The sequence below is a fragment of the Centroberyx gerrardi genome, chromosome 5, assembly GCF_048128805.1.
Source record: "Centroberyx gerrardi isolate f3 chromosome 5, fCenGer3.hap1.cur.20231027, whole genome shotgun sequence".
NCBI lineage: Eukaryota > Metazoa > Chordata > Actinopteri > Beryciformes > Berycidae > Centroberyx > Centroberyx gerrardi.
In genome coordinates this window covers 18,304,236-18,317,163 of record NC_136001.1, presented here as the reverse complement: position 1 = coordinate 18,317,163, position 12,928 = coordinate 18,304,236, and the positions used below count along the sequence as shown (strand labels likewise).

Below are 12,928 nucleotides of genomic sequence, written 5' to 3'. Positions count from 1 at the left end.
GACAGCTCACACTGACAGTCTTCCATTTAAAATACCATCTGGCCAGCATCATTTCATAATATGCACCAATATGCATCAATGAGCAGAGTCAATTACGGACATAAGTAATGTGACATGCAGGGAAAATCCAAATCAGCACAATGTAGATTTTCAAAAACACAACAATGGAAATGATCCTCTGCTCCTTGCATGACCTAAATGCTCAGGATTCTTCTGAGAGTACTGATTGTTTTTGGGGCTTTTTTGCCTTTTTTTTCAGACTGAGTCCATCAGTGTACAAAGCGCCCCCAGCCTTCCATCTCTCGTTATTTCTCTCTCTCTCTGTCGCTGTCACTCTCTTTCCTATTCTATGTTCTGTGTGTTTCTCGGTCTCAGTCCAGGCAGCGCAGCAGCTTTCACTTGGTCGCCCCCTCCCCTCCTGTTAGCGGCTGCACAGTGACTTCAGCTCATTCGCTCTTAAAGAGGATTGCTGGAAGGGGCAGGGAATCAATACAGTAAAGCCTGAAAGACAAGGCCTGTTAATGTAATAGGAGTGGGTGAAATACCATCAGGCGCAGAGAGGTCAGCTCTGGCGCATGTCCCAGCAGCAGGAGACCGGAGGATTTTAGAGCACTCCATCACAAATAGAGCAGGGTGTTCAGGGAGAGAGACCGCAGAATAGTCTCTCCTATTGTGGATGGATGATTTTCTTGGCAGAGATAATGTGATAAAATCTACCGTTAAAGGACGTAAATGAATCCCAAAATATAAATACGTTTCTGGCTATCAAAAAGACAATTCTCAGATAAATAGTGGTATTTTGTTTCTATTCACTCACTTGCTTCTAATATATTCAGAATTTTCCTTTCAGTTTTGTCAAATCAGCTCATCTGACAATCTGATACAATTCCTTTAACTCCCAAGATTCAACCTCCCATTGGCATCAGTGAAATATGAAATACTGACATATGTGCTCAAAACTATATATACTTTTAGATTCCCCTCCCCAAAATTGTAAAATACAGCGCTTACATGTAGAATATTAAGCTTTTCTAACTCATCAATATCACTGAAATTACCAGGATGACTCTAGTATTTCACTAAATATTCATAGAACACTGCAGTAACTGTAAAAAACTAAAATACTAAAATATTCTGGAAAGGCTTGGGCTTTTCCGTTTGACCCCTCATGCTGCTTTCCAGGCACACTATGGAGCAGTTATGTCTCAATTAGTCTGCCATGGTCATAGAGAGGATGGTGTTGACTGGTGAGTCACAACATCAAATTTGATGAGAATGAGCCATGTTGGCTGAGAGAGTGACTGAGAGAGTGAGGCATACAAAAGCAGAGAGCAAGAGAGAGACATCAGCCCTCTCTTTTCTTTCCTGTGTCAGCTAATATAAACCTCTCATTCATTATTGATGTGAGAGAGCCATGAATTTCTCTGCTTTTCATTACTCCGGGGCAAAAACTAGGCTAACAGATGTCAGGCTTCTTTGGCCTGGTGTAGATAATGTCCAATGCAAGCAGATTTCAAATAAGAGCAAAAAATGACATTACCACAAGATTTGTCCCCGTGTGCCAAAACCCATTCATAATGGTTCACTCAAGTCAAATCTCTTCTTTATTACTGTGGGTGTCTTTCATTCACGCACTATCTTCATTTTCAGATGTTATATTTATTTTTATCCTCCCTTTCTCAACAAGACGGTTTCAGAAAATGTTCACAAAAAAAGGGGCAGAAGTCGGTCGACTGTGAGTCTATTGAATGTAAGAAAAAATTTGTATTTGCTCAAAAAAGCCACAAAACCACTGATGGACCACAGTGGCCGATTGATGGTCAGCATGGTGAAGGCAGCAGCGTTCCTATGAGGGAGAGATGACTTCGCTTTTGATTTTCGATCTATTCATGTATGCTGTTATGGTGTGCTGTTATGACTGCAGCAAGCTAGAACAAACTGGAGTGTAATTAGCCCTCGTATTCACTGCCATGCCAGTCTTCATCATTACCAATCTACATGGTCACATTTGGCTTACGTGGTCACATTTGCTTTAGCCTCCACCCATTTCTTCCATTTCTGGTTCATTTGGGTAGGTTCTATAATTTAAATCCAGCTACCCTAACACTAGCTGTCACCAGCTAACACAAGCCCTTTCTCATGGTTGTACAAAGTGTTGCCCCTCCTTCACTCACCCTCTCAACATCCTGTCGTTACACCAGAACTGAGATTTTCTGCAGTCTCTCAGGAGGATCATACCCATAACAACACATCATGGCAAACAGAATAAGGGAGTGACTGAATTCACGGATTTTGCCCACAGGGCAACCACCTCTAAAATTAGTCATTTTGTATGTCGTCTTCAAATTCATACGCAGTAGCACATTACATGCATTATGTTTCTGCTCCTGTGGGTCATTTCCATCAAGTAGAGCATCTCAGTATCAAATTTCATGTGTCCTGCCACCTGTGATTGATTATATACTGTGTATGCGTGTGTGTGTGTGTGTGTGTGTGTGTGTGTGCTGCATGGGTAACCTAACCTGGGGACCTGTGGTCTTGGTAGTAATGTCCTGTAGGATTGTGTAGCAGACAGTATCAAGCCCTTGTGCGGCTCCAGCAAACAAGCAGGAGTGGTGTAAACATGGTGATCAGTGGGTGAATATCACAGCAGATATTGATCATTTATCTGTGGGGGAGTATTGCATGTGCCTCGAGATAGGTTCACATATTGCTGGAGATACCTACATGTCTAAATACAAAAACTGTATAGGTTATGTTACTTAAAAAAATAATAATAATAAAAAATAAAAATACTTTTATACCTCAAACATGGCAAATAATCTGAGAGTAAAAATAAAAATAATCAGAATACAGACAACAATTTTGATGAGGCAACTAGCAACTGTAATGGAATATATTTTTTAAAGTAATCTACACTAATTATATATTATTAACATATTACTACTACTAACATATAGCATATATCTTAATTGTAAAATGCTAATATATATGTAAATAACATTTCTATGTCATATTACATGATGTCTTGTAAATGATGAGATAAATGAAGCTGGGAGATGTAGGTGACCCGTGACACTGACCCTTTGCTGTATCAAAGTGTTGGTCGGGGCACAGTGGGCTATTATTGGGGCTGTATTGATCTTTTCCTCTTTGTTTCTCAATAGCTGGACAACCTGGATGAGCAGGCTGCACAGATCAGACGAGAGCTGGATGGCCGTCTTCAGATGGCTGACCAGATTGCCAGGGTGAGTCAGACGCTGCAGTGGCCTCAGAGTTAATATGCTCTATTATATCGCTAATATGTCACTAATATGCTCTGACGCGTGTGAGCTGCCACCCGCAGAGGGAAACCTACAATACTTCATTATCAATCATGCAATATACAATCAAAAAAAATGTAAATATAAATGTATAGATACACTTCTTTCACACTTATTTCCTAGTTTAGTTACATTAAATTATTGTTCCAAAACAAAGAAATCCACCATTTGAAAGAAGTGACACCTATTAATGTTGTTTTTATGCTTGTTTATAAAGCACTTTGGAAACTCTTATTCATTAACAATTATCATCCTATTTATATACCTGCTTTATAAATAAAATCTTATTCTTATTCTTATTACACAATGATTGATGGAACAAAATTCAAAGAAATGAAGGCAATTTTGAAAGAATAGTGAGTAAGTCCTTGGTTGATAACTTCAGGTGCAATTGTTTTATTTGTTTGTTTTTTTTTTAAAATGGATACACGCCATTTTGAAAAATAACTCTTCTTCCACAATTCACTACAGGAATATGATTATATGTTCAGTCTGTCCTGTTCTTGTTCTATCTATTTGCAGGGCGGTAAATTCCCCAAATTTGTGTCCAAAGAGATGGAGGCCATGTACATTGAGGAGCTCAAGTCCTCAGTGAATCAGCTGATGGCTAACCTGGAGAGCATGCCCGTGTCTAAGGGAGGGGAGTTCAAACTTCAGAAGCTGAAACGGGGACACAATACCTCCATCATCGACATGGGCCAGGAGGACGAGAACACGCTGTCCAAGTCCGATGTGGTTCTGTCCTTCACTCTGGAGGTAAAGCAGTGCACTCGCAGCGAGGCTAGAGGGGAAATCATGTGTATCTGAAAACCACGTTCTAGCTGTGTTACAGAATTTTTATTGTTTTGCCTTTTGACAGAATCCTTTAAAACAATAGTTTCCGCTTTTCAAACTCAACGTTTCTAAGTATTTCTAACAGCAGTCAGATGGAGAAAGCATGAATGCATCAGAATAGCAAAAAACGCTCTACATCCCCATAGTGTAGGACTACATCTGCCTAAATCAGGGCTCATAAATCAGAGCTGTCCTAGACTACTTCTCTGCTGCAGGCTAAGTATAGAAACAGACAGCAGACCTGTTCTGAGACTTGAGCAGACGGTATGAGAATAACAGACAGAGATACAGAAAAACCTTTTACCTGCTCCTTAACTGGGAACGTGAGTCATCTTGTTATCAGCTTGTCTGGGATGAGCTATCACCACGGAGCAGGGAGCAATCTCACTTCACGCATTATGATGCAGTGCTATTTCAGAATCAGGAAATGCATAATATGTACAAAGAATATCGCTTGGTTTTTAACATGCTGTTCCTTTACACGTTATTAAAAGTGGGCACCGTTACGGATTTTGAACGTTTGAAATTAGTTGCACTTCTCGGATACAATGGAGATAATTAGTAGTTTGTGTGAGACTGCAATTCCACAGTGCTTTGGTAAATCTTAATTTTCAAAGTCTGTTTACTTTCCATGTGGTTGGCTGCAATAGTCACAATTCCCTTAGCAGTCCAATAGGAAAATCTGTTGAGAATCTAGTTGGAAACTATTGTAATATGGAACCAATCCCTCAGTATTTTTTTTTTTTTTTTTATCCCTGGTGGATAGATGAATAGAATAATTACAGTGTGATAGGGCTGTCCAGAGATATTTTTCAGTCCTATGTGACTCTGATAGTCCTTTTAAAATTATTTTGGACTGTAAAAAATCATAAGGGATTCTTCAATTAGGGTGTAAATACAGTTTTTTTTAATCACCTATCAAATGAATATTATTAATTCACAATCTTCTGTTAGTGAAACCATCCTCAAGATCAGTCAGTATAACTGTCAACTGATTTTGGCTGTGGCATTTGGATGCAAATTGTTTTTTGTTCTACTTGCTTGCTTAAAAATTAGTCATTTCCGTTTTTTGTTCTATCTGCGCCAAACTTAGTATGCAGGATGACTGGACTGACGAACGCAAATGGTCTGTCTATAAACTGGAACAGTCAGATGAAAGATATTGCCGGCACGAAGCAGTGAACTTCAGAAAGGATAACGTAATTTATGCCATTCGGTGGATGCTTTTATCCAAAGTGCCTTGCAGTATCATGAGTGTATATATTTTTGGCACTGGTGGTCTAAGTGGAAATTTAAGTACTTAACCCTGGTGATGTTATAGTGCTTTGCTCTCCACACTGACCTATAAAGGACCAGGTGTAAGACATTATGTGATAGGCTATACACACATGCACCAGTTTCTGTGATAGCCATTAGGTTTAGTTTTGTTCTTAAGGGTGAGGGTGAGTTATAGTTTTAATGGAGGATGGTTTTACTTTTCATGGATTGGTCCAGTAGAAAATATACATTCCAGCAATATGAGGAAACTAAATACCAAGGCTGTGGGCAAGAGGGCAGCGTTTTCATTATCATATCACCAGATAAAAAAGTGCTGTGTTTAGTGATTGTGGTTGGGATCGGGTTTCTAGAACAAATCTTTCAAATTGGAAGGATTTGCCTCCTGCGTGTCTGTTGACCTTCTTCAAGACATGAATGAATCTTCTGTGTGTTGTGCTGCCTAGGTGGTGATCATGGAAGTGCAGGGGCTGAAGTCTCTGGCTCCTAACAGGATTGTCTATTGCACCATGGAGGTGGAGGGAGGGGAGAAACTCCAGACCGACCAAGCAGAAGCATCCAAGCCAACGTAAGGGCCTGAGCACACACACACATGCACGCACTCATGCACACCACCGGCCAATATTGTAAATTCAATTCACAATCTAACCTTAACCTAACCTTAACCTAATTCTACTCACCAAACGTTAAGGTCAGCATTTTCTTAGGACTGAAAAAATATCAAGAAGGCATTTAATAATGTGAGTTTGGTCGTCCTTAAGGGCAGAAGTTGAAATGCTTTTCAAACAAAGTGTGCAATAAGTTCTTTTTGCTGCATGCCCATGAAATATTTATTCATCATAAAAAATAAGATAAAAGTACCAACTGGTATTGATTTTTGGTTGTTTATCTTAGATAAGCCGCTGGGCTGTTTTGAGTACTTTAATCATCAATACATAAGTTTAGATTCTTACTGAATAGCACTGAAATACACTTTTCAAAACTTTCTTATATATCGTCTTTTACTTCATTGTTTGACGGCATTAAAATCCATTTAAATCCGCGTTTAGCAGCCATAGTGCCAGTCTTTAAATCAAACGCAGTCAGTTTCAGAATGAAAAAAACATCTTCAGTCCTATTGTTTGATTTCAGTGCCTGATCTGCCATTTGTTCATGCTATGAATCAGACCTTTAAAACATGATGATGAAAAAAAATCAATTATTGCAGTCAGTCCCCTCAGTTTCAGCTGAGCATCAGGACAGGTATCAGGTATTAAGTATCAGGATGAATTTGAGTAAAACAAAACCTAAATTGAATATTTTGTCGCATACCTTACAAAATGTTCCACTAGTGGGGGCACTAGATAGGGAAGGAGGCAATATATTTAAAGCCAAGCAAAGAATGTCATTCAAATGCTTTTAATTACCTGTCCAATAATGTAACATTGTCCATTTTAAACTTTTACTGTTGTCCCATTCTTTTATATCTTCGTATTAACAGTTATTGATCTTTTGTGCCTCTTGTTAATTGCGTCAAAGTGTATTGTGTAAAATGCACTTTAAAAGCAAATAAACTTCAAACTTGCAATAAACCTCTTGCATCTCAGTGGGTTCTTGGTTATTGGGAGACCAGTGTTCTTGCCAATGTCCTCTGACGCAAAGGCCCTTTATAGCTCCACATTACATATGGATCAGGATTGCCACTAGATGGCTCAACTTAACGTACAGCTTCAGTTATTACTGTGCGGACGTTTGTGCAAAGTTTACAAACAAAACAGCAGCAGTGTGCAGTGACCATAACACATAGACTGTCATGCATGCTACCTACCATTACATTAACAAGCCAGCACAATACACAAGTCTGACATAATATATATTATTTACAGGTATAGGTATCTTATTAAAGTGTTTTAAGTAGGGTGGGGCTGTGCAGTTCAGCAAAACTACTACTTGTTGTTTTTCATTTTTCAATCATTTGGTCCGGAACAGAAGAATCTGAAGTTGCGGTTAGACACAGTGTTCCTGAACCAGTACTGAATGAAATATTGGCTAATAATGTGTTGTATTATGAAATTGACCACACTATAAACTATTAATATTGATGGTCTCTTGAACCATTATAACAGAGAAAAGTCTTTGTGATGAAATAGAATCGCCATGCCTGCCAGCACAAACAGCAGTGTTCTGGTGTTCTGGCTGTGGCTTTACAGATTTATGCTGCCACTGAGAGTCTGATTATCTAATGCTCTGTCGGTTTGGTAGCTTACGGCTCATTCACACAGGACCATAAAAAATGTAAAGTTGCAAGTTGCATGCAAGTGCTGAAACAAGCACCTCCTGCATCCCCCTTAGCCACTCAGCAGGCCCACATCCCTCCGAGGCCCCTCCCATAGATACTCCTTTGACTTCTGATTCGTTATAAATGATGCAAGAAAGAAATGTGAAAAAAACCAACTGTCCTCCAACTGTCCAACCAACTGCGCTCTTGCCAATACAGTGGACAACGTTGCTCTAGCAACGGGCTGCATGCAAAAACTATTATTTTTGTGATGAATGCCATGTGAGTCAGTTGAGAATGTTGATGGCCCATGTGCAGGCAGGTGCGTTTAAACACGCTTGTGTGAATGGCAAATTAGTGTCCCATGAGCACCAGGTGTTGGAGTGTGCATTCTGTGGGCAGACCACAGTCACTGTGCACTGGTTATTTCAAAAGTGTGGAGATTAAATTGAATTTGTATTTGCATTCACCTTATGTATGTTACAAAGTATGATAAGGATGTGTGCAAAAAACATAGACTTTATACATATTTGGGTATCAATTCTAACTTATCACAGTTTAGTAATTTAGATCTCTATCAAGCTGTTGCTGACTAAGTGTAGACTAGACAAAGTAGTTACTCATTAGGCTTTCATTGCTAAATTGATTGGGTATAATCTTTTTACGGCTGTTTAATCTCTGTAATTTGGTCAAGTGATGCTGGTAATGGTCATCCACAGCACACAGAACACTTGCTTTATAGGCCCACTGTAGCTCATTCTTATTGCACTGAAGCTGCCAAGATGTTATCATAAGAAACTAGGCTTAGTAGGTCTGTATGGGGATGAGGTTTTATTTATTGAGTTTTATACAGTACACTTTTACAGCTGTGCAAACAGGCTTCGTGCCACATAAATTCCTGTTGTGTTGCGTTGCATGGTGCAGCATAGAGTTGAGTAGTGGTGTGTAGTGCCACCTGCCGCAGCATGTGCATTCTCATCATCCATTCGATGGTATCGTCACTTTATAGTACATCATTTCCGAGGACGCTGCACGTGAACGTGTATCACTGAGATCGCACTTGATCCGTATGCATTTCTCTTGCTGCAAACTGTATGCAGAGTTCAAAGCAAGGTTCCCATGGCTGAAACTAAATTAAATTAAATTGATTAGACATGGTTATGGTTACAGGTTTTCATCACAAAAACTTTACAGCAAGTAAAAATGGGGCAAAAAATATAATGTAATATAACTAATAATGTAATATCGACAAATAACTAATAATTTTAGTTGATGTATGCATACTCAATGCATAAGTAGAATAAATCCAATGCTTGCAACACCTGCATTGCAACATAACACACCTGCAATGGGATGATGCAGCGTAATGGATTCTCTCATTTGAAATGAATTTAAGTCCATTGGAGAGTTAACACATTCAGCACATTACGTGTGATCCTGGCCTTCCTCTCTGAGTCATTTTGAGTCTACATATATACCTGTGGGAAAACAAACCTTCACCGTCTCTAGATTTTTTTTCAAGCTGTTTGAGTCATTCATGATTCACATCTGAACCCACAGACCTTTATGACAGGGTGATTTCTGACTCAGTCGCTCAAGGTGTAAAAATTCATTGCCTCCTTTGAAAGTCCAAGCAGTTGCCTTGGATTCCAAAATACTTCCTTGGCTCATTTATGATGCCAGATCAGTAGATCCGGTTCCTGGCAATGATGGTGTCCTACTGAAAGTGCATGTACAGTATACTTCTGTCTGTCTTTCAATTAATTAAACAGTAATATTGTTATACAGTATACAGTCTAAGATAAAAATGGAAGTGACCGTGTAATATTCATGCAAATACAAGCTATTTTAAGGTCTAAATGTCCTTCTCTGATGTTCCTAATTCAAGTGCCATTTTATGAGGAGAGTAGGAGGGAGAGATGGGGGAGGGAATTGGAGAGGAGGACAGAGGAGGCGGACATAAGAGGGGAATGTAGTGTGTGTGTGTGTGTGTGTGTCTGAGAGAGAGAGAGAGAGAGAGAGAGAGAAAAAGATTGCGTTTTCGGCAGCTATGGATCATGCATTGATGTTCATAATGAAGGCTACACATTGAATTGACTCTGTTTTCTGATAACTTGTACAGTGTGTAGATTATCTAACATATGGATCTAAATCAATAACTTTAATTATAAGTAATTTCATCAGCAAAACCAAATTTCTGTAAAAACCTATAAGGAGCATGTTGCGTAATTGCTGCAGAGTTTTGCTGAAAATACATGTCACATCTTAAGTGACTATCCATATTGATCATCAAAGCAATCTAAATCCAGCAGTACAGTGCATAATAATACCATACAGAATGTGTCATTTAAATACTGGGTTAATACTGGGTCAACAGTGATTCAATCCAGTATCCACATTCCTTTCTTTTGGGGCATTGGACAGATTTAGGAAGCAGGAAGTCTGCTTATCAATATGATATTCTTTGGTGATTTGACACTTAAACATTAACAACAATAACAGAATTTTGTTTATGTGAACATCTGACCCACTTGAGCTCATGCAGGGTTTCAAATAGGTTGGGAAAAGAGCTGTAGGTGCACAGCGCTGTCACATCCATTAGCAGACCTCGGTTATGATTTGATCCACAAGGTCACCTTCATGCCATTATAATGGCTCCATCTGAAATCAACTCAGCCCATCAGTGGCTCCCCACCTTTAGTAAGCAGTATCTCTGCTCCTTACATATAGGAACTGTAGATTCTTTTCACAGTATATTTATGTTGCATTGAATTAATGTGAGAAATGGTGACAGGAAAAATAGCTGTCCAAGGTTACAGAGAGACACCGTATACTCTCTACCTCTATAGATTTATATGTTATTTTTCATTATCATGTCTTCACGTCACATCTAATAATAATTCAATAGTCATGACACAAACACCTTGCAAATTCATGTGCATGTGCTGTATACTTTTGAATACAGTTCATGTATGTGCTTTATATGTACCTGAATGTCGTTCATGAATGAATTCTTAAAGCTGCACTAGGCAACTTTGCATGTTGGTGGCCCCAGATAGAAGTGAGAGAGTAACAGTTTGCATTTTGAGGACTTCAAAACCCAGAAAACACGTAGCGTGACGTCAGTAAACTGCACTCTGCTCAGATCTAAATGTCTTCTCATTGGCTTTTGAGGTGTAGGAGGTGAAGAGGTTCAGCCATCATTGGTGAGTCCAGCTTTCTCTGAATGGAGCGCTGACTTGCTGCTGTTTAGGAGACAGTTTGTATTTCGCTCTTCAGTCTTAATTTGTCACTTACTGTCCATGACTATACCCGACGCCAGAATTTAATTTGGGCAAATAAGGCGTATCTATGGCGTCTCACTCAGGGGCGATGGGACACTCTTCTCTGCCCCACTTTTTGTAATTTAGGCTGAAAAGAGGGGTGTATTTTTCCATAAAAAGTTCCCTAATGCAGCTTTAAAGATTTGCAATATATAAATAGCAATAATGTTTTTAAAATGAGTGACAACTAGAGAAAGAAAAAGGTTGTGTGGTTTTGTCCTGGTTTTAACATAGATCTGTGTGGCTGTACAGTATTTGTTTCCATATAATGTTGCAACAGGCTCCCACTCAATCCTCCATAAGCTTCCTTCAATAATAAAATAGATACTGCAGTGTGTGTGTGTGTGTGTGTGTGTGTGTGTTTGAGTCTATAAACAATGTATTGCCTCCTCTCTGTTATACACTGCAATCCCTGTGGCCAAAAAAAATTGCCAGCTGCTATTCTGAGGCTGTGTCATCCCAGAGAATTAATACATTTATATCTTTGATACCCACACACCCTCGTGCATGTGAATGCAGTGACATACACACACCTACACAGAGACATGAAACAGGGATTTTATTTGAAAAATACATATTTTTTAAATTCATATATTTGATTTGATCTTGTTTATTGCCATGTTTATTAAAATACTTTAGTAAAGGAGTTTTTGGTAAAAATTACTCTTATTCACGAGTAAAAGCTGTCCATTGATTGCTGGAGATGCAGTTATCGTCTGAGAATATCATGCTGCCATGGAAGCTAACCTCTCGAGTGTCTTTTGTTGTCTTTCAGCTGGGGGACCCAGGGGGACTTCACCACCACACACCCTCTGCCTGCTGTCAAGGTGAAACTGTTTACAGAAAGCACAGGGGTGCTGGCACTGGAGGACAAAGAACTGGGCAGGGTAACTTCCTCTCTTTTATTTACTCTGTTTAAGTATAGGCACACCGATACTCTGATCTCACACAGCTATGGCAATACTCACATAAAAACCTCAGTGGAAGTATCTTACTTTAATGAGCACCACTGATCACTCATCAGGTATTGACTTCTTAGGAATACCTAGATATTTTGAATTTTACGCTCTTATTTTACTTTGCCAGGTATTTGTCACATTTTGAGGGAAAAGCTTATGCATTTGTCCTTAAGCTACCCTAAAACCAGCTTGTTAGCATTATTAGCTTTCATCATCAAAACTAATGGGTAGGCCTATACATCTAGCTACAGCTGACAGTGCCTGCTGGTTCAAGTGATGTATTTTATTAATAACTGGAAGATCTGCTTGTAATAAAGTAAAAAAAAAGGCAGTTGAGGAGAAATACTATCCTTCAGCTCACTGCGCGAGTAAGCTAGTCCTTTCCTGCATGACTTACATGTAACATTGGTACCAAGTGCCAACCGGTTCAACTGATGAACCCAGTCAATGGTGTGGTCAATGGTGTGATTAAATTTGTGTAAATTTGGGAGTGTGAATGTAATGTAGTGAAAATTTTCAGTTGAAGTTACTCTTAAAGTATCCTTTGGCGCATGCTTTTGAATTAGCTCGTTAGCACAGTTATCTATCATGCCGGTAAGTACAGGATTCACCCTGAGGGTCGTACTCCTTGCTAACAGGAATGACACATTTTTGCTAAGCATGTCATCATCTTAATCAAATTTTTCTCATAATCACAGTCTAATAACCTTAAATTGGTGCGTGAATGTAAATGTAGTCACCCTCTTTAGACCATTGATCTGAATGTAAATCATCTTCTAGAACATTATATAATGTTCTAAAGAGGGTGGCTACATTTACATTTACATTTATTTAATTTTATTAGAATGTGTTCATATATGCAGTCTCTCTCTCTCTATATATATACTGTATATATATAGAAACTCAACAGCTTTCAACTGGCACTTGTCCCAGAGAACCAATCTGTGTTCCGATCTC

At 39.0% G+C, this 12,928-nt stretch overlaps 1 protein-coding gene across 12 annotated transcripts in view; it reads left to right on the top strand.

Annotated features, from left to right (window-relative positions):
• cadpsb (Ca2+-dependent activator protein for secretion b) overlaps positions 1-12,928 on the top strand; it is a 64,664-nt gene that overhangs the window by 25,209 nt on the left and 26,527 nt on the right. For all 12 annotated transcript variants that reach the window (XM_071905506.2, XM_071905503.2, XM_071905504.2 and 9 more), the window contains exons 4-7: positions 3,168-3,248; positions 3,846-4,079; positions 5,879-6,000; positions 11,788-11,899. In XM_071905506.2, the coding sequence (XP_071761607.1) occupies positions 3,168-3,248; positions 3,846-4,079; positions 5,879-6,000; positions 11,788-11,899 (549 nt within the window). The remainder of the gene's footprint in view (positions 1-3,167; positions 3,249-3,845; positions 4,080-5,878; positions 6,001-11,787; positions 11,900-12,928) is intronic.